Source organism: Rhinolophus ferrumequinum, chromosome 13 (assembly GCF_004115265.2).
Source record: "Rhinolophus ferrumequinum isolate MPI-CBG mRhiFer1 chromosome 13, mRhiFer1_v1.p, whole genome shotgun sequence".
Lineage (NCBI taxonomy): Eukaryota > Metazoa > Chordata > Mammalia > Chiroptera > Rhinolophidae > Rhinolophus > Rhinolophus ferrumequinum.
Window position 1 is genome coordinate 38,996,484 of NC_046296.1, and position 27,954 is coordinate 39,024,437.

Genomic DNA, 27,954 nt, shown 5'->3' on the forward strand with positions numbered 1-27,954 from the left:
CAGCAATGGGAAGGCGGGGCTGCTTCCTTTGCCCGCCCCTCCTCTTTCCGATTGGCTTTGCTACTTTGCGTCTCCGCCCCACAGGACTGCGCCTGCGCCTGCGCCTGAGCGAGGGTCCTGACGGCTAGTCGCACCTGATGGTGGGAGGTAGTGGCTACCTTTTCCTTTGTGCGGGCTGGAGAATTAGGTAAGCAAAGCCGAACCCTCCATCACGCGGGCCTCCTGGGTGTGCAGGCAACTCCCGCTAACTGCCCAAATGGCTGCTAGCTCCTGTCCCCCCGGCCCTGCCGCGCCCGCCACCTGCTCGTGCACCACCCTTCCGGCGTGACCCACGGGCTGCCGTGGGGGACGGGTCCTCTGACTGTGTCTGCCCCTCCGTTTCTCTTGGTCTCCACGCCTGTGCTTTTTGATTATGCCTCTCAGTTCGTCCCCCGCTGCTAAGCTGGCTGAGCCTTTGGCAGAGTCCTGAGCGGCATAGTTTGGGATGGGGATGCTAAAGGTCCGGCGATTCCGGCGAAATCGGGAGCCGTTCAGAAGGGCCTTCTTTCCCGCCGCAATATCTGCGGACACTGGCCAGGTCAGACCTGGGACGCCAGGTCCGTGGCCCCCGGAGTGGAAGCCTGAAGGGTGTCCTCGTACACTCGCCCGGGCCTAACACAGGACTGGTTTCTCAAGAGGGGCCAACCCTTGACCCCATTCTCCTTTGTTTCTTCGTTGCCTCGTTCATTCATTCATTCAGCAAACATTTGAATTTGGGTACTGCTCACTATATTACATCCAAATCTGCTCACATCAGTTGGGATTCTGAGAGTGGGCCAGAAAGAAATGCCCGAAGGAGCGTCGAGACAGTATTGTGGATCCCCCCCCTGCCCTTCAGCCTGCCGAGGATAGGACCTGTGAGAAACTTTTCCTTTCTCCCTCCTTGCCATTCATTCTCTTCTTGACCCCTAGTATATATCTTTATAACAAAGAGGCTAGGCTTTGAAATGGCTTTAACACTTGGGACCTTGGACGTGTCCCTTAACCTGTCTTAGCCTGTTTCCTTATCAGTAAAATATTTGCCTTTGAAAATTATAATGTGAATTAAATGAGAGCTGTTTGGATAGGGCCTGGACTTTTCCTTTTTGCGTTAGTGGGTGTCTCCTTTGTGTGTGTATAATATATACATATATATATGTAATATAATATATTCATATATAATAATATATATTATATATATATATATTCTGGAATATTCACCACAGTGAATTCACCAAATTAATAAGGTCCTTACTTAACATTAGTCAGTGCCATGTATAAACTGTTAAATCATTACAAATAAGTATATATATAAAAAATGCTTTATTTATATATATATACACACACACACACATTTATATATATATATGTGTGTGTATATATATATATATATATAGAGAGAGAGAGAGAGAGAAAGTACATTTTTCTGTTCCTTCCCTTTATGCTGTACTTTTGATTGGAAGCTGCACCTGTAACAGACTTTGTCATTTTGGTATTTCTGGAACACTGGGATCTCTTAGTTTAGCACACTGTTCTTTAAACTCTCTTGATTACACTGGCCACGGTTTGAATATTCGAGTGTGTATTGGTGTCACTTGGTGTTTGCTAGAAGATGTGAACTACGGTGATGTTAGGCAAGGGTCCACAATGGCAAAAAATGCCAACAGTTTAGCCAAAGTATATTCAGGAAGGTTCTAGAATGCCTAGGCTATATTTCCTATAGGGGCAGATCATTAATCCATACAGTTTGTTTTCACCTCTGATTTTGGCACAAAAAAAAAGAGAAAGAGAGAAAAGAAATTGCTTACTTGGTCCTAGCACATGAGCCTTTGCAGAAAACAGTCACAAATATTTAAGAAATTAGAAAATTTGTTCTTTTTAGGTTCTGAGAGCTGTTGACCATATTAGTCTACATATGCATTGTATCTTCCTATATTCTGAAACTAATATATTATTGCCCATAGAAAATTGTCTTTGGTTCGTGACTTATTTTCAGGTGTTGGAGCATTTAGGACAGTGGAAAAAGTATTATTGCATATGCTCTTCTTAATTTGCTTTTCATTAGGTAGCCACTGAAGAAAACACCATGAAAGATTCTGATATCAAGAGACTACTGTATATCCATCTTTCATGCATATTCTCAGTTATTCTAAGCATCTTCATTCCATCGTTCTTCTTGGAGAACTTCTCAATATTGGAAACACACTTGACGTGGTTGTGCATCTGTTCTGTTTTTGTAACTGCCGTCAATCTAGTATTGTATTTAGTAGTGAAACCAAATGCATCCTCTAAAAGAAGTTCATTATCATATAAGGTAAGGCTTATTTCTTGATAACTGATTTTTACATAGAGGTAGTGTTTCCCTTAATGGAAAAACAAAGCATTAGTCAAGTACTTATTAGGTTATTTACAGTGAGTAAAGAGGACCTGATTTTTATTTCAAATTAGTAACCTGTTACTTGCTGGGAGGCTACCCACATGGAAGGATTTATGTTTGATAAATCCTTGCCTTGCATTCATTGTGGAACTTGGACATCTTCAGGCTAATATAACAAATATTTCATGTATTATCACATAGTAAGGACTGTGTTTGTGTTCTTATATTCTAGCAGTCTGTTACTGGCAACTATTTCCTAAGTACTGATTAACAACATAGCTCAATGCATACCATACAAGTAGGCATGCTTTTTTACTCTAATGTTAGTTGGGTGGGTGGCATATGAGGGGATTCTTGCCTTACAGACATTTGTACAGGGCTGTATTGAGGGCTGTGCACCTGACTATTCACAGGATATGTGATCTGACTTCAGGATACCCAAATCCAAGGAACATTTCAACTGTTTCACACATGGGAATAAGCTCTATTTATATATAAAATGGAAGCATTGACTGTCCTTTAGGCATCCTCTTGAGTTTTTAAATTATTCATTTCTTTTTTAGGTAACCAGATTTTTGAAATGCTGTGTCTACTTTCTTATGTCTTGTTTCTTCTTTCATGTAATTTTTGTTCTGTATGGAGCACCACTAATAGAGTAAGTCTGAAATTTCTACCTTAAGGCAATTATATTTTAAAACATTCATTTACTAAATAAAGGGCTAATTCTTTTGGTGATTAGAGAAAACTGGTGTGTTTGATTACTGGGTCATGGAAGGATACTGACCTCATTGCCCTTCCTTAACAGTGATATTCTTTTAAAAAACAGTAGAATAACTTAATTCATCAAACGCTCCTATTACCTGGCCTTCTATTACCTAATTGCATGTGGGAGGAGGTCATGAGAAACTATAATACACCAATAAATGTGTGGCCCTTAGAACCTCTAAGAGAACTTGTTATAGTAATACAGATAAGTTAGTTATAGTAAGCATATAAGTTCTTAGTAAGTGTGATTCTGAAGTGCTTGAAAATAATTTGCTTTCTTAAGTAAAGTCAATAGAGTCCTGTATTTAAATACTTGGTATGCTAATGTTTATAGTTCAGTGGTAAAATTTAACTCAATACTTTTTCAAATCTGACCAATTTTAAATTAGTGAAAATTAAATTCATGAGTATTTCTTATATAATGTCCATTATAGTTTGGGAAACTTTAGCAGTAATTAATGATCATGGTGAAATGAGTGATGTTTTTTATATGTATACACACAAATACAGCTATACAGCTATATTTATACACACACACACACACACACACACACACAATGAACAGGTAATTCTTTTCTAGAGAAGGGAGGACAGGACCTTTGTAATGGTAAATGGATGTTTATATCTAGTCCTTATTAGAGGAGAATGAATGTCTAGAGCAGTGGTTCTCAAACTGTGGTTCTAAAACCAGCAGCCTCAGCATTTTATCGAAATGCAAATTCTCAAGTCTCAGTAGAAACTCTAGAGGTGGGCCCCCGCCATCTTTATCTAGCTTTCTGAGTGGCTCCAAGATAAGCTAAAGTTGAACTACTGGTTGCAGAGAAAGTTCCGGAGACTACTGAGGAAGACAGTTAATGATCTAGAATGGGGTTTCTTGCAATGGACAGGATGGATCATAGGGTATTTAACACTTCTGAGCTCATTAAAGTCGGATATTTGCTAGATTTTTTTTTATAGCTTGCATTTTTTTATAGTAATCATTTTGGTAGGACTCATGTTACCTTTCAAGGTAAAGTATAAGTAAAATGTTTTCATTTTTAATCCACTTAAATAACAAAGGTTAGGTATGTGTGTATATGTGCTCCTTTAACACTTTATAAAAAATTGACGAAAATTTTTTTTTCTAGGTTGGTGTTGGAAACATTTTTATTAGCAGTTCTTTTGTCTACTTTTACTACTGTACCTTGTTTGTGTTTGTTAGGACCAAACATCAAAGCATGGCTAAGAGTTTTCAGTAGAAATGGGTAAGTTTTAATTTTATATTTTAGTGATGTTTGAAAATCTTAACAACTTAATGTACTTTTCTATTAATGGCAGCTTGCTGATTGTTCCATGAGTGTTTCTCAGCATTGTATAGTTCTTTGAGATGCCTAAGGGCCCAGTGCATTTGGGACTAGGGACAGGGAAGGAGTGGTGTGAACTTGAGGGGGAGTACAGACACAACTACAGGCTCCTCCCTCTACTTTAGCAAGATCAGCTCTGCATTTTTTCTGTGGTAGAATTCCACTTAGCCTTTTGTTTGAAAAAATGTTTCTGCTACCAAAGATTTGAAAAACCACTTCTCAGGGATAATTTGTCACTGTGATAAAATTGCTACAGATAAAATTGCTTCCATCCATCTTATAATATAGAATTGGGGTCCACAATCTAACAATGTAAGAACTGTTAATTTCTCGTTTAGCCTCTTTTGTGATATGACATCCGGGTACAAGTTTTACAGGATTTTATTTCCTTGGCAGCCATGTATATTTTCACCATAGCTAAATGAAAATGTAAGCTTCTTGAAAGGCATTTGAAATGATTTCTTTCAGAAATGGTTGAGTTGTAACTAACAAAACTAGAACGTTGTTTGGTGTCCACGATTTTGTCCTGTTTATCAACTAGCAGTAAAAGCTCTTGAGCTCTTACTCTGTGTTCCATGTACAGCTCTGTGTGGATTCTCAAGTCTTAGCCATGATTCTCTCCCTGAGGAACTTGTATGTTCAAGGGACAAGAATGAAGTGAGTAAACTGTGAGGCTAAAATTGTGTAAATCAGAAAATCAGAATTCAAAGCGGTAGGCGACCACTGAAGAATGAGCTGGAAGGGGAATGATCTCTGAGGGACTTGGATCAGGAACATGAGATTTGGTGAGACTAGGGGCAAGGGAAGGACACTTCGTGCTAGGGGAATGAATGAAACCTCGGAAACTGGAATGAACGTGGTATTTTTGTGTGATTTGGAAGGGAACAGCCCAAGTAGAGCAAAGGTTGCATGCTGGGTCGCTAGGCTCCATAAAATTACCGACTTTTTCCTTTTAAAATGAGTACTGTTTGTTCCCCGTCAGAATCATCCTCTAGTGTTCATAAAGTTTCTCGAAAACAAAGTGTAATCGTTGAAAACTTTCCCCACACTGTTACCATAGTATCCCAAATGGTATTACTTTCTTTTAGCATTTTAGTTTCAAATTTTTAAACAGTAAAAACTGGTTGAAACCTTGTTGGTTTGGGTTGATGATCATCCAGCTTTGAATTCTGTTTCTTATAATGGTGTATCTGGGGGAGACATTGTCATCTGATTCCACAGTTAATCCTGCTGTAACATGGCACATACATTCCTAAAATCCCTGCACTGTGCAAAATTGGGCAGTAAAAAAACAGAGCTTATAGGAAAGATGGGATTGGGGTATAACACTCAGAAACTTCATCAATAACACATTTAAAAAGATAGGAACTTAATAAAAATGGTAGGACAGTTTTACACATTAAATAGTTAAGGAATACATGAATATTATAAATAAATATGGTACTGTTCCTTAAATTTGCTTTTGGAAGTAGGTGTCGGAAGGTTTGCCTCTTGCAAGTTATTATGAAGTAGTAAAGGAAGGTTGTTGGAAATTTGACAGAAAGTTAAGACTGGATGTGGCTCATACACACGAGGGGAATTAAGGTAGCTAGGAGGCGAGTTTTTTTTAAATAGCATTACAATATAATTCAAATACCATATGCTTCAGTTACTTAAAGTGTATACTTCAGTGGTCTTTAGTATATTCATAGAGATGCACAATAATCACCACAGTAAATTTTAGAACATATTCATCACTTCTAAAGGAAACTGCATACCCTTTAGCTGTCACTTCCTTTTCTCTTCCCTAGCATTAAGCAACCACTAATCTATTTACTGTCTCTATAGATTTACCTAGTCTGGACTTGTCATTAAATGGAATAATATATATAACATGTTATCTTCTGCATTGGGCTTCTTTCACGTAGCATAATGTTTTCAAGGTTCGTCCATGTGGTAGCATGAGTCAGTACTTCATTCTTTTTTAAGGCTGAATAACATCCCATTGTGTGGATGTATACTACATTTTGTTTATCCATTTATCAGTTGATAGACATCTGGGTTGTTTCTACTTTTTGCTGTTATGACGAAGCTGCTTTAAACATTACTGTACAGGTTTTTGAATGGCATACATGTTTTTATTTCTCTTGAGTATGTGCCTAGGAGTAGACTTGCTGAGTCAGTGGTAACTCCGTGTTTAATCATTTGAGGAACCTGCTAGACTGTTTTCCAAAGTGTACATTTACATTCCCACAACAGTGTATGAGGGCTCCAATTCCCCTACCTCCTCGCCAACAGTTGTTTATCTGACTCTTTGCTTATCACCATCCTTGTGGGTATGAAGTGTTATCTCACTGTGGTTTTTATTTGCATTTCCCTGCTGACTGATGATGGCATCTTTTCATGTGGCTATTGGCCATTGTATGAGGTCTGAAAATTAAGTTCACGAACTCGTCCTAGAAAAAGTGCTCTATACCTCATTGCTGAATAGCACTATGGTCACTTTCAAAGTACTCCCCATGAGAAGCAATGCACCGATGCCAGCGCCTACTCCACCCTTCCAAGCAATTTTGGAACTCTTTTTCTGGAATGGGCATCAGAGCTGTTGTCGTATGACCCTTGATGTCCTGAATGTCATCAAAATGTCTTCCTTTCAATATTTCCTTTGTCTTTGGGTAAAGAAAGAAGTCACAGGGGGCCAGATCAGGTGAGTAGGGAGGGTGTTCCAATACAGTGATTTGTTCGCTGGCTAAAAACTCCCTCACAGACAGTGCAGTGTGAGCTGGTGCATTGTCATGATGCAAGAGCCATGAATTGTTGGCGAGAAGTTCAGGTCATCTAACTTGTTCATGCAGCCTTTTCAGCACTTCCAAATAGTAAACTTGGTTAACTGTGCAGTTGGTACAAATTCATAATGAATAATTCCTCTGATATCAAAAAAAGTTAGTAGCATCGTTGCAACAAGTTCAGGAACTTAGGTGTCAGACCTCATATATTTTCCTTGGAGAAAAATCTCTTCAGATCCTTTGCTCTTTTTAATTGGGTGATTTGTCCTTTTATTATTAACTTGTAAGAGTTCCTTATATATTCTAGATACTAGTCCGTTATCAGATAAATGAGTTGTAAATATTTTCTCCCTTTCTGTGTGTTGTCTTTTCACTGTCTTAATAATGTCCTTTGAAATACAAAAGGTTTTAATTTTGATAAAATCTAATATATCTTTGAGTTACTCTTATGTTTTCTTTTAAGAGTTTTATAATTTTAAACTTAACATTTGGGCCTTTGATCCATTTGTTAGTTTTTATATATGGTGTGAGTTAAGGGTCCAACTTCAGTCTTTTGTGTGTGGCTATTTAGTTGTTCCCGCACCATTTGTTAAAAAGGCTATTTTCCCCCTTTGAGTGATCTTGGCACCCTTGTCAAAAATCAATTGATCATAAACACTTTTTATTTTTTGGACTTCCACTTCTTTCTGCATTGGCCTATAAGTCTATCCTTATGCCAGTGCCACACTATCTTGATTAGCTGGTAGATGTTTGAGGGGTGTGCATGCTTTGCATATTCTGTTTGATGAATTGGGTGCAGTTTTTTGTATTCAAATTAGTGTTTTAGACAAAATTGCTCGTATTATTCCTTGATATATCAGTCAAATTGAAACAACTTTGAATGTTCAAAACAAGCATTATAGCAGAACTGATTGTATATATAAATTCCTAACATTTTAAAATTTAAAAAAACCAAACTTTAAAACTCAAGGGATTTAAAACTTAGCTATTTCTAGTTTCTCTTAGTAACTTGTCATGAATTTAATATGTATACGTTTTCTGAGCCTGTTTTAACCCTATTTCTACTCTTGCCTGAACCATATCTTACAGTAATGCCTATTATTTTCTGCTGGGTTAAAAACTTCTTATTTTTTATTCATTATAAAATTTGCCTTTTGAATCTTCAGAGATTTGCAAAACATATCTGTTGTCATCTTGTTTCATTCCTACCAGCACTTCTCAGAAGGATCTATAACAAAAGTAAAACTAAAAATTATAGGAAGAGGAATACCATTTTCTAGCTAGCAGATTCACAAAGATCCGTAAGTTTGATAATATATAATGTTAAAGATTTGGAGGAAGTAAATGCCAGTGGGAACATAAATTGCCTCTAACTCTATGAGGGCAGTTTGGTAATACCTAAAAAACTACAAATACCCATCTTTGACCCAGCAGTTCCACTTGTGAGATTTTTATCATAGAAATATTTGCACACTTACAAAATGTATATATAAGATTACTCATTGCAGCTCTGAAAATAGCTTAAATGTCCTTTAATAAGGGATGGATTAAACTTCATTGAATCCACACTATGCAGCTGTGAAAACAAACCCCTAACCCACTATTTACTGATGTGCTGTTAGGTGGAAAAAAGCAAGGTGAAGAAATGTGTGTAGGATGCTACCATTTATTTAAAAAGTTGGCAGGAGACAATAGATATACCTGTATATCTTTGGAAGGATACATAAGAAACTGATAAAATATTGGTTCTCTCTGGGGAGGGATGTGAGAAGCTAGAAGACAGGTAAGGAAGCTTTCCACTGACTGGACTACGCTTTGGTATTTTGAAATTTGAACCATATTAATGTACTACCTACTCAAAATCAAAATGAATATATTTAATCTGTACTAGTTTAATTTAATTTGTGGCCTTAGTATTATAATTGTTGTGGGTTATTTTTCATTTGCAGACTTTCTTATCACGGAAAGTAATAATCTACCTTAAACCTACGCTTCTCATTGAAGTTTGCTTTTTCACTTATTAGTTCTTTTGTGCCATTATTTGAATATTTAAGTCAGAATCGGATCACTTCTGGTGAAATGAAAAAATAATTTCTGAATAGATTTCTAAATCTGGTTGTCTTGCCAAGGTGAAGGTAGGAGAGCTATTTGTATAGACAAAGACAACAGGCCTCTTTTTGTCATCTTTGTATTGAAATGGATTTTGTATTGAAAAAAACCACTGTGAACACCCAGTAAAAAGATATGAATAACCAAAAATGTATACATATAAAAAATGGGTAATTTAGCCTTAATGTGGGCACAAAAATTTAGTGGCAAAGAGGTATATTTTAACTAAATTTCCTCATGATCTTCATATTTCTATTTTTCTTTTTTTTTTTTTTTAAGAGGCAGTGATTTTAATAATCATTCAGTGGCTAAGGGGAAAGTTTATATAGAATTCTGTAAAACATCTTTAGCCACTAGGAGGAGTTGTGTGGGTTTCTTTTTCACATGAAGAGATGAAGTGTTAAAAACATCATCTCCCTCTAAAAAGCAGTTGTGATGACAGGCTGTCTAAGGCAAAGTAGTTACTTTTAACTACCTCAGGTATCTGATAAAGTCTGGCACATACTAGCCATTCAAAATGTTCTACTTATTTCAATTAATGTTTGATGTAATGAATTTCCGTGGAGTCAAATAATGGACAGGTACTTGGAGCCCATTGTCATAAAGACTGATCTGTAATACTGCTTTAGTTACTTTTTAAGTTTATTCACAAAACGGTGAGCCATTTATTCTATTCTCAGCCCTATTGATTATGTGTAGACAATATGAAAAACATAGCCAAAAACCATAGAATTCAGGTGACTTTATTAGGGAAACATACAATGAGAATGAACCAATGTCAGTACTGCTATAAATTAGTTTGTAGAAAGGAACTTCCTTTTTGTTTGTTTTTATCTTGTTTATTACCAAAGAATATATATTGTAAAAATTACAATAATAGAAAAATACAGAAAGTTAAGCATCCCAGTAATCCTATCAAAGAAGCAGCCATTACTAATAGATTTTATATATTCTAATTTTGTCTAACATGTATGTAATTTAAAAATAAAAATGGTTATACTAGACAATGCTTTATAAACTTGCTTATTTTCCCACTTATTAGGAACGTTTTTAATTGTGTGTATATATTTCTTCAAAGTGTCCTTAGTATATCTTCCTTCATGTATAAGTAATAGACAACTTCAGCTTATACTGGTTTGAACAATAGGGAAACTGATTATCTCATGTAACAGGTTGTGTGGTTCCAGATACAGATAGTCAAGGTGTGGCTGTGCTTCCCACTGATCCTCCTGGTTCTCATCCTTGGATTGGTAGTGAGATGGCAGCAGCTTCTCTTCTTTGAGTTTTCCTTAACTAATCACTGGGAAAGAGAATGGGATCACCATGGTTCAATTAGTCTAATCATCAGGTATGAGATGAATGTAGGGCAATTAATCATCAGTACAAGTATTCCGTGTACCATGAGTTACTTAACTAACTTCCTGTTGAATGTTATTAAATTTTCATGATTGTAAATAATGTTGCTCTGAACATCTTTGAACCATTTCACTGTGCATAATTGTGCAAGGATTTCTGTAGACTAGATTCCTGGAGTAGAATTTCTAGAGTAAAAGAAGTTGCTCGGCAGTGCCAAACTAAAGTTCTAATTTGAAGGATATGTATATACTTACATACCTGTATACGTATGTGTAAAGGTGCTGGTTTCGCTGAGTCCCCATCAAAGCTACATACATTTTATCAATCTACCAGGGCTTCTGTCTACTGGGCTCTGCCAAAGGGGCAGATTGTGCTACAGTAGCTTCATCTGATTTCTAATGGGATGCATGATCCGGGGGCAAAATTGTTTTAAAGTTTGATTTGTGGAACTACCACTTATTAAATTTCAACTGAATATTACTGATTAAACCTCAGAAATAGCATTTTCCTTTCTCTGTCTTCCTGAACCCATTCTCTCCTGCCTCATATTACAGAAAACTGGATAGAAAATGACATCTAGTCCTCAAAACCAGCTTCAGCACAGGAAAAATTGGTACCGTTTAAGACGGGATGACCACTGATTGTATCTGGGCAAATAGGTAGTCTGGGCAGCCTGCCCATGTGAAGTGTGGGCAAGATGAAAAGAAATGGCATGAAAACCCTAAAAACGCACTATAGAAGAAGAAAAAGGCATGCAGAAGACAAAGAATCCAGCCTGGAAGAAAAATACTGCCCAAGGAATAAAAACCAGAAAACACAGTTTACCATAGAGTAATGTTATTGAGGATATAATTCAATATAAGAAGAGCTCTGAGATAAGATAATGAAACAAAATGAGATGGAGAAGGAAATTCCAAATTAATGAAATAAATTGAGAATCCAAACCACACCATTCAAGATCATAAATTAGAAACAAATTAGAAAATCAAATTCTAACATGGAGGAAAGATTTGAGCAGAGGAACAGCTCTCAATGAATCAGGGATAGGGAGGGGGTTGGGAAGGATAAAGCAATTCGAGAAGAAATGACAAATAGAGAACAAACAAATGAGATCAACTTAAGATGAGTTAGTGCCCCTAAAATACAAAATAAAATATTAATTCAAAGATAAGATAGGAGACAAGTTTCCCCAAATGAAATAATTAGTTTGCATATTAAGGGGGCTCACTGTATCGAGAAAATAATTGAATTAGGGTTACAGAACAATATAAGTACTATAAAAAATAGCATAAGCAATAGAAATTATACAGTAGGGGAAGGGAAGATGGAGAAAATATAATTGTACCCCACACTACTCGCTATCTCCTATTCGGTACTCGCTGAGCCTATTCGGTACAACTTCTTCAGAGAATAAAGATTAAATAAAATTCTACATACTGAACAATGAGTCCTCACCTTACGCCTAGTTCTTTTTATCTGCTTGGCCTAGAATACTGACAGCCAGGCTATATTATCTGGGTAGAATGTTGAAATATTTCTTTCTGGGATTTATGGTACAAAAGAAAAACAGCTACTGACCTTTGGGGGTTCTCTAAAAGGCAGGAGTCCTACTCAATCCCAAGAACAGTGAAGCCCAGGAGTTGAGTCGTGCTGTTTAGGCACAGTGAACATCCAGTCAGCTGTTTAGTGTTTCACTTTTTGGTGTTTAAAAATAACTTTATTGAGATACAACATCATACCATAAAGTGGTTTTTAGTATAGACACAGTTTTGCAACGATCACCACAATTTAATTTTAGATCATTTCATCACCCCCAAAAGAAACGATGCTTACTAGCGGTCATCCTCCATTCCTACCTTTCTCTCCCACCCAGTCCAAGCAACCACTAAAATACTTGCTGTGTCTACAGGACATTTCATATATAGTGTTTTAAGCAGAATGAGAAATGAAGAATCACTAGACAGCTGAGTAACAGCTGTCTGAAAACAACAAAAAACAAACTCAGTGGAAACAAAGGCAGAATAAAGGTAACTAAAAAAACATATGTTTTACATCCATAAAAGATGACCAGGAGGCAATCAAAAGGAATACTGAGAGAACAAGAAAGCTCTTGAGAATTAAAAATACGATAGAAAAAAAATTCAGTAGAAGTAGAGACAAAGTTAAAAAGATCCCTTAGTCAAACAAAAAGGCAAAGATACAGGAAATGAGTTAGAAGGTAAGAAAATAAGACAATTAATTCCCAATGGTAGTATTCCTAGCAAAAGGGTAAGAAACAAATTTCTTAAAGGGATCTGGACAGAAAAAACAAGCCTTTAAATAAAGGAAAATTTCAAGAACCGAAAGACCTGAGATTCTAGATTAAGAAGGCCCATATATGTCCAGAATAATGGATAAACAGACACCCACTCAAAGACACATTATTGTGAAATTTTAAATAACCAGGAATAAAGGGTCCCAGAGAGGGAATGGGACGGGAAACATCTTATCTACAGAGGGCTAGGATCCGCATGGCTCTGAACTTCTCAGGTGGGAATCAAAACAATGGCGCTATACCTTCAGAATTCTGAGGCAAAATGATTTCCAACAATTCTAGCCAAGTCATTTTCAGACTTAAAACATCTCTCAAATCTATTTTCCGCGTACCCTTTTCAGGAATCTAATGAAGGAGGTGCTTTAAGGGAAAAGAAAAAAAAAGGCAAATGGAAGCAGTTTCGGAATCTAGGAAACGGGAGACCCAAAAGCACTGAGAGGCAAAGGGCATTCACAGGATGATGGTGTAGGAAGCTCGGTCAGCAGCTGTACCTCAGGCTTAGGGAGCAACCAGTCCACTTGGAAGCAGGTGAAGTGTCTCCACAAAAGAGAGAGCGCAAGCGAGCATTTAGAGGTGATGCTTAGTTTCTGTGGAATACTTGAGAATGATTTCATGACAAGTACGTAAACAAATGGAGGCGAAAAGAGAGGCAGTTCTTAACATCAAAGGAAAATTAAAAATTATGTGTACTATAAGAAAGGAAATATAATTGTGGCTTACTGCGTGATTCAGCTGTGATGAATATTTTCATAATCGTAATACTGTAGCTACTGTGTTTGGGATTCAGCCGAGAGGAGATGTTATCAAAGAGGGGACGATGGGTCAGAAATGTGTATGTGGGAATAGGAGGCTTGTGGGTAGAGTGCTAAATCTTCCATCGTAGAAAGCAGAAAGTAACTAAATCTTGAAAAATCCGTACATAATGTATATTCTTTTAAATTTGAGGTACACAGAAGAAACCATGAAGAATTGAAAGCGTCTGTCGCAGGAAGGGATTTTTATTATTATTAGCCTAATTGTAATCTTTGACTTTAAAAGTATTTATTTATATTACTTTGATAAATATAAAATTTTAATTTTGAAAAGGCTACAGAGTATTTTTTAAACTAGGCCTTGGTTCCATTTTTTTTACATTTATTATATGTAAGATCATAAACACTCTTGGATACATCAAAAAAATAGAGGACAGCCTCTTAGATGTTTGCACTTTTTAATCTTAACAATTATAGGATGGCCACAAATGTGCTGTAACAAAACTGTGAAGCCATGGGTCTTGCCCCTTAGCGCAAGCAGCTTGAAGCTTAGAGGTTCGATAAGGCATGTACATAAATCCTATTGAAACGCAGGTCTGGTCATACTGCTGTCTTGATGCAAAAACTTCAGTGGCTCCTTTACTCTGACTTTTAAGGCTTTTCTGAAATGCTTACCCTGAGTCTACCACAATGAGATAACACTTCACATCCACTAAGATGGCTGTAATCAATAATAACAAGTGTTAGCAAGGATGTGGGAAAATTGGAGCCCACATACACTGCTGGTGGGAATATAAAATGGCTCAGCTGCTTTGGAAAACAATCTGGTAGTTCCTCAAAAGGTTAAACGTGGAGATACCACATGACCCACAAATTCTATTCCTTAGTATATCCCCAAGAAAAATAAGTGCATACTTCCACATAAAACTTGTACGTGAATGTTTATAGTAGCATTATGCATAATAGCCAAAAAGTCAAAACACAAATACCCATCTACCGATGCATGGAAAAAATAAAATGTGGTGTGGCCCTACAACAAAATATTTGGCAATAGAAAAAGAAGTATTTTTACATACTACAAAATGGATAAACCTTGAAAACATTATGCTAAGTGAAAGAAACCAGTCATAAAAGACCACATGTTGCATGATTCCATTTACATGAGATGTCCAGAATAGGCAAATTCGTAGAGACAGAGTAGATTAGTGGTTGCCTAGGGCTGGGGGGAAAGGGAAACGAGGAGTGACTCCTAGTGGATGGAGAGTTTCATTTTGGGGTGATAGTTGCACAACTCGGTAAATATACTAAAAAAAAAAAATTGTGTTTACACTTGGAATAGTGAATTATATGCCTGGAGAAGGATGTTTTTTTTAGCAAGTGTTTACTCAAAAATCCTAACTGTAAACTACCTTTCTAGTCTTATTTCTCATTCTTCCACCCAGTTTCAACCAATTTTACTACTGATACTCTTTTTACCTGCAGTGCAGCTCTTTCTCCAGTTCTTCAAGACCAAATGCTATCAATTCTTCCAAATCCAGCGAAACTTCCTCCTCTTCCATGAAACGGAAAGAGTAAATTATTCCCAGCAGGCAGTAAACTCTGCTGTCAACCTCTACCAGACTTTGTGTCTTGAGGCACAGCACGTTATGTATTGCAACATAAAGGAGTTTCGTGTTCACCGAAAAGCTAGTCAATATTTGTGAGCCACATACGAGTCAAAATTACCCTAGAAAATCCTTCAAATTGCCTGAACAGTACAGTTCTCTACGTACAACTTGCTAATTTTTTTTCAAGCTTGTAACAGGTATCTGTTCTGTTGAATGCTAGTTGAAGAAATTGACTTGCATTTATAGGTGTTATGTAAATAAAGAACAATAAAGCCCATCAAATAACAAATTTGCATATGTGATGATTGGCACCAACTGTCTTCCAGCCCCAATTTTCAATAGAACAAGCTAAAGCTCTTGTATAGGTGAGGAAGGCAGAGTAATGAGATGAACAGGTGACAGAGGGATTGGTTTATGAACTGACTTTTCATTTGAGACTTCTTTAATTCAGTGTACCTTTTGGTGTAACAATTGGCTATTTCTAATAAAAGAAATTATCTAACAAATGTTCTCCCCTTTTTCTACACTAGCTGGAAGAAAGTGCATTTCATAAATTTCATAATAACCCCGCATCTTAAACAATTATTTGGACCCTACTTACTGCATTGAGGTGGGGTTTTTTTTTACTTTACTGTAACCAGACTCACGTTCCCCATGGCTAAGTGGTCACACTGTTAGGAGCAGGCTGAAACCAAGACCTACTAAGAGAATGGCAGAATTATGTCTTTCCACCTTTGCACTCTAAGATGTGCACTTAATAAGAATGGTAGGCAAAATCACTGAATCTTTTGAAATATTTTTGTTCTCGTTCTCTACTCCACCAAATAAATAGAGTTGATTTGTTTAAATAAGATGTGCCATAAGGACTAGCTGAATAAATGATATTCCCTCCTTACAATGGAATACTATTATAACTATTAACAAGGGAAAACATAACAGTGAAACTGGGTTTATAACATGATGCTTTGAGTTTTGTTTTGAAGGATATATACATATATGTGTGCATATATGCAAATATACATATATCATTCTAAACAAAAGTGTGTGTATTTGTGCATGCATAAAACATTTCTAGAAGGACATGTAATAATTTGGTAATAGCAGTTGCTTCTGGGGAAAGAAACCAACGGTGATGATGTGGGGGGAGACTTAGATTTCACTGCAAATGCTCTGTCATATTGTTTGATTTTTACTATGTGCATATATTACTTTTCCAACTGAAAAATACTTCTTACCAATTAATTGTTAATATTTCATGGTAAATAATTGTCAATTTGAGATGCTTATTTTAAATGAAGAGAACATATATGAGTATATATAGTGTTCCTTTTGTGCTTCTGTTTGATTCTCCAGCAGCTAAAATATATACCACCAATGATTTACATATTTGTATTTTACAGACTTACATCCATTTGGGAGAATAGTCTACAGATCACTACAATTTCTAGTTTTATAGGAACATGGCTTGGAGCCTTTCCTATTCCACTCGATTGGGAAAGACCATGGCAGGTTGGTTTCAGCTACTTAAAGCAACAAAATAAATGTTTGTACAATAATAAAACTGATGAAGCTATAAACTGAAACTGATGTATGTATAAGTTGTTTTGTTGTTCAATTAAGTAGGGACGCCAGTTCCCTCTGTCACTATAATCTAGGTGATTTCTTTTTGGGGCCTCAGTGTCACAGGCGTCTACATTAGTCTGGGTCTATCTTCCAGCACTATTTTTCCTACATGTGTAGGTGAATAAACAAGCTTGGTTTGTGGAGATGGATAGGAGTTTTTAAAAAATAGGCCAGAAGTTGCAGGGATTCCCTATTTTGAACTTGATATTCATTGTCTTTGTGGTCTTAGATTCATATTTTTGTTAACTTGATTGATGGCCAAATTGAATGTTGATCTTGAAATATTTTTTAAAAGCATGTAGCAAAATAAGTTTTTAAAAGGTATATGAGATACCGATGGAAGCCTATAAACATTAGGTTTTTCGTTTCCTACCCCAGTAGGGTATAGCTAATATGCTAGGTAAAGCAGTTTGACAAAAGTGTACTTTTTATCCCCATTTTACAGTTGAGGAAACAGGTAACAAGAAGATATGCAGTATTTCCAAGGTCACTGAGCTAGTAATGCATATATCTTTGTCTTAATTTTTAATGGCTTAGTAGTATGCTATTACATAGTTTATTCCAATATTATTTAACAAATTCACTATTGATCATTTAGGTCATTGTCAATATTTTACTATTAAAAATAGTTCTATCATAAACATCTTTAGATCTGTATGTCTTCATAGATTTTTTTCCAAGATTATTTTCTTAAGATAATTTCCCCCAAATTTAATTGAGGTATTAAAAATAAATATACTTTCTTTTTCCAACATGAAGAGAATGTTTTCTGATTACAGACAGTTTATATTTAGAAAATTTAATCAATTATAAAGAAAAAGCAGAAATTATCAAGTATCCAACCACCTAGAGGCAACTCCCATTTGTATTTTGGTGATAATTTTTGCAGCTCTCTCCATGTCTATTAACTATTCATAATATGTTATTTTTTATCCGCTTTTTTTTTTCAATGGAGCTTCAGATGGAACTCATTCTATATCAGTGAAAATTTACATATATGTAATATTCCATTATTTGGGTAAAATCACGTACCAATTTCTTATGAATGGACATTTAGATTGTTTATAGTTTTCCCTACTATTAGTTTATTATTATTATTATTATTATTATTATTATTATTATCAATGGTGATTATCATACTTAAACATACATCTTTGCATATTTGCCCAGTTTCCTCTTTAGCATAAATTTCTAGGTAAGGAATGGCTAGGTTAAATATTTGATATATATTTCACTTTCCAAAGGCCCTTGAGGGAGCCAGACTGTATGTCTTCCACTTAACTGCCTGCTTTTAAGTCCTTTCTTTGTGCTTTCTAGTAGATGTTGTGTCTCTCCCAGACAGACAAGTTGTTCTTGTACATTCCATAAGTCTGGTGGGTTTGCCATTCCCTGTATTGGTTCTTCATCTACTATACGTTATAGAAATCCCTTAGGGGTTTGGAATATATGCTGTCACTGATACTCTTCCCAAGGCTTTAGTACTAAAAAGGGTTTTCTTTATATTTCGTTGGCCATCTCAGTGATCATTGGGAGATGGGATTTCATTTGTACTTGTTACTATCCGATAGAACTTAATTTCATTCAACAGTGTCAGTGATTTCCAAATTGGGGGACAATAAAAGTCATTTAAAAGTACACATAGAGAATTGCGTTTTAATCTGTAGTAGATTCATTACTTTCAGATACATGCAATTAAATCTAAATACAAAGTATTGATATATAAAGCATCATGGACCATCAACTTTAATGAGTTGGTAAGGTAATGTGTAATTAACATGTCAGTTTGCATATAGATGGACTATTTTATAGTGTAAAAGTTTGATATCTTACACTTGTTTAAAACTTCTGTTTACAAGATTTAGAAGTAGACATTGAATTATGGGGAGTAGATGTGTCTTTGTAAAATCTGGGTTTAGGTTTGTGTAGAAAATATGTATCTTATTTATAATCCAATTATTCATTTTGGATTGTTCAGCCTTTTAGCTACTCTCCTTTTTCAACTTCAGTGCTTGTTTACAATAAGAGGTGAGCTAGATCCAAATTGAAGGAATCAGACTTTTAAAATTAATATAAAGTTTCCATTTGAATTATTGACTTTTTTACAGTTTATTGGGGTGACAATTGTTAGTAAAATTACCCAGATTTCAGGTGTACAGTTCTGTATTACATCATCTATAAATCCCATTGTGTGTTCACCACCCAGAGTCAGTTCTCCTTCCATCACCATATATTTGATCCTGAATTATTGACTTTTTAAAAAGATTTCTAGCTGTCTAATTTAAATATGTAACAAGTGTTGATCTTCATTAAGAATGTTTAATTCGACTGGAATATTACTGGTTGTTTAAGTATCTTTACCGTTGTATTGTTTTTAGAGTATTCCAAGTTAATGACCCACTCATCACTATGTTTTAAAATTATGATACATACTGTTGGTAGAATGGTAGAATTGATGTATAACTAATCATCTTTTATTTATATAATAACTACCCGCCCCCCTCCCTTTTAGCAGTTACTGGCTAGAGAAAAGATGGTTTCATTTTTTTGGCTTTCATTTTTTATTTTGAGCAAACAAGGTTTTTTATTTTGTTTTCTTCACGAGTCTAACTGCACAGAGTAAGTACTCAGTGTGGCTCATTATGCTGACAGAATCTGCCAGAGGAACAATAAACCAGATAAAAGAACGTGGCATTATATCAAAATGGAGACTTTTCTAGAATGTCTTCATGAGAAGACACTACTGTATATATTTTATATCTAAAATATAACATATTAAGAGATTTTAGTTTCCTGTTCCTTGTAGCCCAATTCAGATTTGATACATTTGTGGTAAATCAAGCTTTACTGGATTGTGATCAAGTTTTATTTGTATTCCAGTCAGAAAAACAAGAGTATCTGGTTAAGCAATTATACCTTCTTTAAAAACGCTCACTCACACTGCCACAAAAACTTACACGTTTTATTTCAATTTTCTCTACTTTGAACTCAAATTTGACTTTGTATAAAGTTCCAAAGGCAAAACATATTATAATGGTGTGAATTCTGTATTGAGCAATTTCAAGCATATTTTTATTTTTTAAATTGTTTTATCATTAAAGGACTGGAAAGGCCCATTGAAAATATGTAATCTCAATGAAAAAGTTTTACTTACTGAGAGAAATTTTAAATAATTGTAAATAATGACAAGTGACGAAAGATGTTATTTTATTCATTTTTCTCAGCAGTCCTTCAGTTGGTAGAGTGGATTGTTAATTCATCTTGTTGTTTCTCTGGTATTTAGGTTTTTAGGGTATTTGGACTTCAAATAATTTTCAATCCTGACATTTCAGATGGCAATAGAAAGAAAACCTAATGTTTAGATAACCCTATGTATGTGGAACTTGGCACTGTCACACAAATATCTTAATCCTGACAACCGTAGTGCGAGGTAGGTTTCATTCCCATTTTTACACATAGGAAAGTTAAAGTGTGGGGAGAGGAGTACGTATCTTGCTTAACATGACTTGGCTGATAAGAGGAAGACTTCCTTTAGGATCCAAACCAGACTGCCAGGACACAAGTCTCTTCATTGCTGGAGACACTGAAACAGTTTTTGTTTTTATAAAATGGCCATAGCTTACTCGTACATCTCTTCGGAAAAGTTTTAGTTGTTATATTGTATTTCTTTTCCCACATAAGAATTTCATTTAAATGCCATGACCACTCTGCTGGTGTATGTATTTTAGACCATAAAGTTGAATACATTTGTAGGAGAGCATTTGAAGCTAATAGGCAAAGCTTTTGTGCCTCGAAAACCTACAAATGCCTTTAAACTTTGGACTTAAGTACTACTGTCTCCAAAATGGATTTGAACCAGGTAATCAAATTTCTTCTGAGCATACTTATTTTTTAAAACGCAAAGTTGAGATTGTCTTTAAAACAATTTAAAATGGTTTTAAAATACTTGTATGTATTCCCATTAGATACCCGATAAAAGAAGCATTGTTATATTTAAAAATCCTTTTTGTTCTCTCTGGTTTTATTAGGTTAAAAATGTAATATTTGGGAAACATATTCATTTTGTAAAGTCACAGATAATTCTTTCATAAATTGAAACTAGAGAAGATAAGGATTATGACTAAATGAATTACTACAAATAATGCTACGTGGAGTGGGGGATAAAACAAAGATTATGGCTTTAATTATTGAAGAGTTGCCTGTTTCTAGGTTAATTAGTGTTTCTGTTGCCAAAAGTATTATACAGTGTTTTAGACAGACCAAAATAAATTTATATGAATATGATTTATATGTTCCAAACATGGGGAAAAAACTGTAACACTTAACTGACAGAAAGCGATTTTGGATTTAAAGCAGGTTCATTATAGGGTAATCATGTTGCTCGTGCTCTGCTCGCAGGACTTTCAATGTGAAAGAGAACAGTGCTGGACAAGTTACCTTATTTGCATGTGATCGTGGCAAGGACCATTTAGTGTCACTGACAAGAAGTTCCGACCACAGACTGTACTCTTAGGCGTAGGAGAGTGGTAGCGTATACATGGCTTGGTGCAGATTTACAACTAGAGAAGTGTGTCCAGATGAGTAGATCATCTGTACATGTATTCCTGCATCAGACAATATTTGCTTTAAGAACATCTGGAAAAACATCACTTACAACCAAATTCAGAGGGAAATATAAATGGCCATTTAAAATCCGTAGAAGTGTCAGCAAGCTTTGAAAGATGAATTGTCTGTCCTGCAGATACAAATTCGTGATAAGCACAATAAACAAAACAGATATTAGGTTGGTGTAAAAGTAATGGCGGTTTCTGCAATTTTTAACCTTTTAAACTGCAATTACTTTTGCACCAAGCTAATACATTAAAAAGTAGCTTGTGAGAAGTTTAGAACTGACTGCATGGGTTTTATCTTCCTTTTTTATCTGAAAGAGCCAGTAATCCTAATGGTTGTTGAGTTGTTCTAAGTGTTTTTAGGTGTTCTGGTATCTGTGATGGCAATATACCTCTCCAACACTTAAAATTATATTGCAACACATTTTTAAGAATTTGTTATTCAAATATATCTAAAATTAAATAATTTGTACCTTAACTGCTTGGTTTATAGAGACATAATAGTTGTGAATGAATGGAATCATTCATAAGAGACACTTAAAAATGACACAAATGTCTACCAGTGGTTGGTTTAGAACCTATTGTTCTGTACTGACGCTTTTTAAAATTTATGAAAAATGACAGCTAGGAGCAGGAATTCCCCTCCTGTTTCTGAGGTGAGGCTGCATATGGTTAATACAATGCATTGTGTTTTCTGTTGTAAGCTTCATACTCCCCAGATATTTCATGTAAAGAATAGCATGTATTAAAGATGATTATATTACAAGGGCAAGGGAATAGTTCCTACAGCACAATATAACATTGCTCATGAACTATTTTATTTGTTCTAAACTGCTGGATCTAATTATTACCTCGCAGTGTCGTTACCTAAGAAATACTTACATTAGTGATCATGTTTAATTTTTTTCAAGTTAGAACATGTAATATACAAAATGATACTGATGCATACATGGTACTTTACAGCTTTCATGACAATGTAAAAATATTACTTCATTTAATACAGTAGCCCCATGTTTTAAGTACTAGAGGTGCTATTATACCTGGTTTGCACATTGGGAAACGGAGGCTCAGGTGATAAGTGATCTGGCCACGGTAATATGCCCAGTAAGTGGTTGACTTGGCCCCGCAACTCACATCATTCTCACTCCACTGTCCCATGCTGCTTCCCAGAAAAGCAAAATAAAGCTCCCAAGTAAAATGTGAAGTATTTTTAAAAGTAGTCTAATGTTTTCCTATAATTATTTTTCAACTTTTTGTTGAATATTTGTAATTTAAAAAAAATCATAGCTATCTAATTTCAAATACATGATCATTTTAGGAAATCTGCAGCAGCATAAACCATAGTCAGCGACAATAACTAGCGACAATAACTAGCTGACAAACTAGCTGTTACATGGAGTATGAAAAACTCGGGAATGTCATTTTAATGACATTACAGGGTTAAAAATCTATTTGCGCTTAATGTAACAGGAATCTACATAATAATGTGCATGTTATAATTAAGTAAAATTTAAACTTTTTACTCAAATCATAACAAATGCTATCTACATCACTGAAAATGATCCTTAAAATTCTGAAACCAAAATGTAAAAGGTCATCATATTTCTTTGGCTAACTAGAACTGTTAATAAAAATACTTAAGAGTGGTGGGCTTCTTACCCAGGAGTCCATAGATGGGCTTCAGAGGTCTATGAACCCCTGGAATGTGTATGTATGTATATATGTATTGTGTTTGACAAGAAGGAAGCATGATTCTGTTAGATGTAGTTTTTTAAAAAAAATATTTACATTACTTAAAATTTGGGCAGGACTTTTTTTTTAATAGGAGCAGCGTTAGAGATGGTGTATTTCGGGAATGACGGTGTTCTACATTGTAATACAACTAATTTCATATGTGCCCATTGGAAATATGAACTAAAAGATTATCAAGTATAGCTCACATGTACTATGTGCCAGATACTGTTATAAGTACTACATTTATCTCATTTAATCATTACAGCAACTCCAGGAGGCGAGTTTTATGATGATCATTTTGCAGATGAGTAACCAAGGCACAGAAAGGTTAGGTGACCTGCCCAGCGTCACATGTTAACAAATGGCAGAGCTGAGGTTCAAATCCAGTCTAATACAAAAATCAGTGTTCTTAATCACTGTTCTGTACTTAATACATGCTTTGAAAAATAAGCACTACATAGGTACATTGGTACCTTTCCTTTCCTAAAATGTAAGCAGAGTTCTACAGTAATGCATGATCAGAAGAGAGCAATGTGGTTTTCACCTTGCCATAGTGTAGTTTTAAATTTTTTAAAGCAATTATAAGGTTAGTGAGAAATTGCTTGAGGAAAGGTTATTAGTGGGCAACCTCCTCCAATTCCCTTCAGCTAGTCCTTTTTCCATACCCTGTCTTAGTCCACAAAAATCAGGAAAGTTGCCCCTGTAGAGAAATTCTTTTTTAAAAATGGCTGTTACAATTAAAGACAACTTAGGAAAGTCAAGCTAGAAAACGTGATCCATCACTAGGAAACAGTCTTCAAAGCCAGTCCAACATTTTAATTTGCTGATGGCATGAATTTGAGAAATTTAATAATAGTTAAGTGTTCCAAGCCTTACCCCTTCATTAGACAAAACTTTTAACTAATATTTATTTCATTTTTTGGCTTTCCACTGGAGAAGAAGTATAGCAGCTGTTTAAGGAATGTGTGTGTGTGAATGTATGTGTTTAGAAACAAAGAGCCATACTGAAATTACAACGTGATTAAAAGAGGATTTAGTAACCCAAATTGGAATTTGGCAGGGAACCACGAGGGATTACTATTCTCCCTGCACTCTGACAGTGTGCTTTTTCACAAAGTGCAGGTGCTCACACTTGGCCGATGATGAGTAGACTCAACAGCATGAGAAACAAAGGAAAGAATATTATCCGAAATATTTACATAGGGTGTTAAATAAAAACTATTAAGGTAAGAAGTTCAATGCTTTACATAGATAGTAAACTATGCATATTATTTTATTTGTAACCCCATGTGTTAAGATGGGACACTGTTAAAGTAACAATCACTTAAAAAGCAACAACCAACAAACCAGTATTTAATTTGGTACTTAAAATTAATAATTAAAAATCAAATGGAAGCAATGTCTAAAGTAACTAAGATAATTCACAATAAAAACCATTAGTTCAGGCTCTACTTATTGGAAATATAGTAATTCAAAATGGGCTAACCTAAAACGTACCTTTAGAGATAGGTGTAATGTAAGTTAGCAAAGTATTAAATAAGATTTCAGGGAGCCTGTAAAATCACTTTTAAGAACTTCAGAACTGATTACATGCAAAAAAATATTAACCAAGTTTAACTTCATTTGTACATGGCCTTATTTGAAGCAGTTATATTTGCATTCACTAGCAAAACTCATGTAAGACATTTTTTGAAGTATTTAATATCCCAGGTATTTCACTAGTTTGAACTAGCTGTTCCAGGACTAGTTTGAATTTCTGTTGAAACCTAAGCCTTTAATGAAGATGTACTTCTGAAAATAAGGCAATTTTCTACAATCTGCTTATGAATAGAAAACAAATCTTTGGTTTTTAGTTAAAGCGGCAGGAAGGGTTTTGCAAAAAAAAAAAAAAAAAAAAAAAAAAACAACTAAAGAACCAAAGCAATGAAATGGCTCTTAATAAGCAATGGGAAACTCCAAATCCCATCAAGGTCAATAGAATACCTAAGGCACCTCAGGTTAATGATACAATCGTCTTTGCTTAGAGTTCTAATAATCTATATACAGGATTTTTACCACCTTAAGAATGTGAAGCTGAAAAGGTAATGTCAAACCATTATTGTGAATAAGAAACAAGAGAAGCTTGAGTTGATGAATGGGAGAGATACTGGAGATCATCTCTTCTACCTCTCACATTTATAGATGAGGAAACCGAGGCCCAGTCATGAAACCAGATGACACCAGAGCTATGTTTCCAGATTCCTAGTCCATTTCTTAGGGTAGGACAAATTCTAGATTTTAAATTTCATTGGCTAGTAAACAAGTGTGAAGAGTTTCAGAGATGAGAATTTGAGGGGGGAAAAAATCCCATCAAATCCCCAAAGGCAAGTTGAAAATGTATAATACTTTAGTGTCTTAATTCCTTTATACCAAGTATTGGACAACTTAGCTAATATACTAACTGATTTATACAATTCCTTTCAATTCTATCTAAAAATAGCAGACCAAAATTAAAGGAGAAAGTTACATAAGATTCCATTTGAATATACATAAGGCCGTGGTACTTAATGTGAACGACCGCTTCTTGGGAGATAGAAGACAACTCTACTATCTGATTCCGAGAGAAAGCTCCTGACTAGGTATCCAGTAGACTCTCCACTCCTCAGTAGGGAAGATGATGCTTATATTTTTAAAAATCTTTACAAAGCTCACATACAAGATTGTACATCCTAGATTTGTGACTGATATGATGAGCATTTAAGGCTGTCATTTTCAAGTATAAAAGTTTAGTGTTCCATTACCCAATCTGTGCGATAGACACAGCTATAAGCTCAAGTCATGGAAATTAACAGGAGCTCACAAAAGGCATAAAGAAATCATAATTTAGGCAACAGCGAGTTTAAACGTAAGAAAGACTGTTGGGGGCGGGAATCTATGAATTAGATTAATGTTTCTCTGAACTGCACTAGTTTGTTCACACTGAATCTTTGTCTAACACTACTGTCTGTTGCATGGCATTTGGAATAAGGCAGATCACAGGAGACCAAACAAGGAAGCTTAATTAGGTAACAACCAGTAATTAAGATGGTTCACCTCTAACACAATTCTGTGGCCTATTCACCCAGAGAAAGGTTAGAAATGGCTCTACTATACCAAATAAGTTTCACAGTCGAACATGAAAAAAATTTTTAAAGCAGGACTTTTCACCTAGGGACCGAGATACATTGCCTGTGGATGAAATAAATCAACATTTACTTCTGGCTTGATGTAATACTGTGAAATGTAATGTGGCTAGGGGAAAAAATGGGTATTTGGAAGCAAGTATTTTAACTTACATTCTAGGTATTTGACTTAAGTTGTAGTTCTATAACTTCTGCCATGGTTCCAACATCTGTATCTGAAAGGTGACATCAGTTTTATAATGGAAGCAGTTGCTTTGTTATAAATTCCATGTAACATGCTTGAATTGGAGGTCTTCTCTTTAACACAATTTAAAATTTCTCATGGTTTGGTCAGCATACATACTTCTCATTTCATTTGCTATACAAGCCAATGTGGAAATTCAAAAACAAAATTACCAACTAGTTCAGAGAGCTAAACTGAGTCCAAGATTATGGTCAACTCTGACCCAAAATTTTAATTTTAGGATGTCTGTCATGCAGTTTGGGGAGCATCAAACTAAATCTACAGTCGCCAGAAGCCTTGTTACAGTTAAATGCACATTAACTAAAACGTGTACATTTTTAGTGTTCATGATAAATGCAGTTATGACCTTATTACACTTTTGGCATTGTTTAAGAAAGCACATTAAGCTTTAATATAGAAATATGTAGGTTACACTTGTGCTCAAGTAATAATAAAACATTTGTTCTTTTTTGATCTCATACATTCTCTCCTCAGGTATGGCCCATCTCCTGTACGCTCGGAGCGACCTTTGGCTACGTGGCTGGCCTTGTTATTTCACCATTCTGGATATACTGCAATAGAAAGCAACTTACATACAAGAACAATTAATTGGAACAAAGGGAGAAGATATTTCTTTGTGCAGATTCCATCAAGACTGTGCAGAAATGTATATGGTCTAAGCCAGGCAGTTCCATTTACAGCACTGTTTTTTATGTAGTTACATGATGTGATTGTAGCTTTTTAAACTATGAAACCCCTGAGAGATTGTACCTTCTAGTTGAAATAAAGTATTTATAATGGATTGTGGCTTCAGATGCTGTTTGCTGCTTCTTGGACCTTTAAGAAACATTCTTAACTTTATAGAATTCTGAGGAAAGCTTTGTTTTTTTTCTTTCAAATTTTAAACTGCTTCAGTGTTTATAGGAGGTCTGGGTATAGCTGTAGCATTTCATACGCTTTCTTAGAAATGGGCAGTTTCCTTGGCCACTGAAGATGTTTCTCACGTTATCAAACAACAGTTTATACATCTTGATCCTATTCTTTTTTTTACTGTGTGTTTCTTTGGAGTCAAAATGGCTATGATAGCCTCATCAAAAACAGTCTTCAGTCCCTTCTGGGTTAAAGCTGAACATTCCACATAGCAGCACGCTCCTATCTGGGAGGGGGAAAAAAATCACAAATATATAAACTCTTTTTTAC

General features: G+C 35.4%; 2 protein-coding genes across 3 annotated transcripts in view; one reads left to right on the forward strand and one right to left on the reverse strand.

Moving 5' to 3' along the window:
* The first annotated feature begins 68 nt into the window (after positions 1 to 68).
* On the forward strand, positions 69 to 27,564 carry PIGF (phosphatidylinositol glycan anchor biosynthesis class F). The gene is made up of 6 exons (XM_033124371.1): positions 69 to 187; positions 2,084 to 2,332; positions 2,959 to 3,050; positions 4,288 to 4,404; positions 16,807 to 16,915; positions 27,250 to 27,564. The coding sequence occupies exons 2-6, from the start codon at positions 2,105 to 2,107 to the stop codon at positions 27,361 to 27,363; spliced, it is 660 nt and encodes a 219-aa protein (XP_032980262.1). The 5' UTR covers positions 69 to 187; positions 2,084 to 2,104; the 3' UTR covers positions 27,364 to 27,564.
* Positions 10,105 to 27,954, reverse strand: part of RHOQ (ras homolog family member Q) — a 50,464-nt gene continuing 32,614 nt past the window's right edge. Inside the window, exon 5 of one of the 2 annotated variants that reach the window (XM_033124373.1) lies at positions 10,105 to 10,677. In XM_033124373.1, the coding sequence (XP_032980264.1) occupies positions 10,675 to 10,677 (3 nt within the window). In that variant the 3' untranslated portion in view covers positions 10,105 to 10,674. Of the gene's footprint in view, positions 10,678 to 25,733; positions 27,911 to 27,954 lie in introns of those variants that run through there. The other variant, XM_033124372.1, reaches the window with a different exon arrangement.

Coding starts and splice junctions, on each gene's coding strand:
- PIGF (XM_033124371.1), top strand. CDS start 2,105: ATGAAAGATTCTGATATCAAGAGACTACTGTATATCCATCTTTCATGC. Junction 3,051..4,287: donor TATGGAGCACCACTAATAGA/GTAAGTCTGAAA, acceptor TTTTTTTTCTAG/GTTGGTGTTGGAAACATTTT. Junction 16,916..27,249: donor ATTGGGAAAGACCATGGCAG/GTTGGTTTCAGC, acceptor TTCTCTCCTCAG/GTATGGCCCATCTCCTGTAC.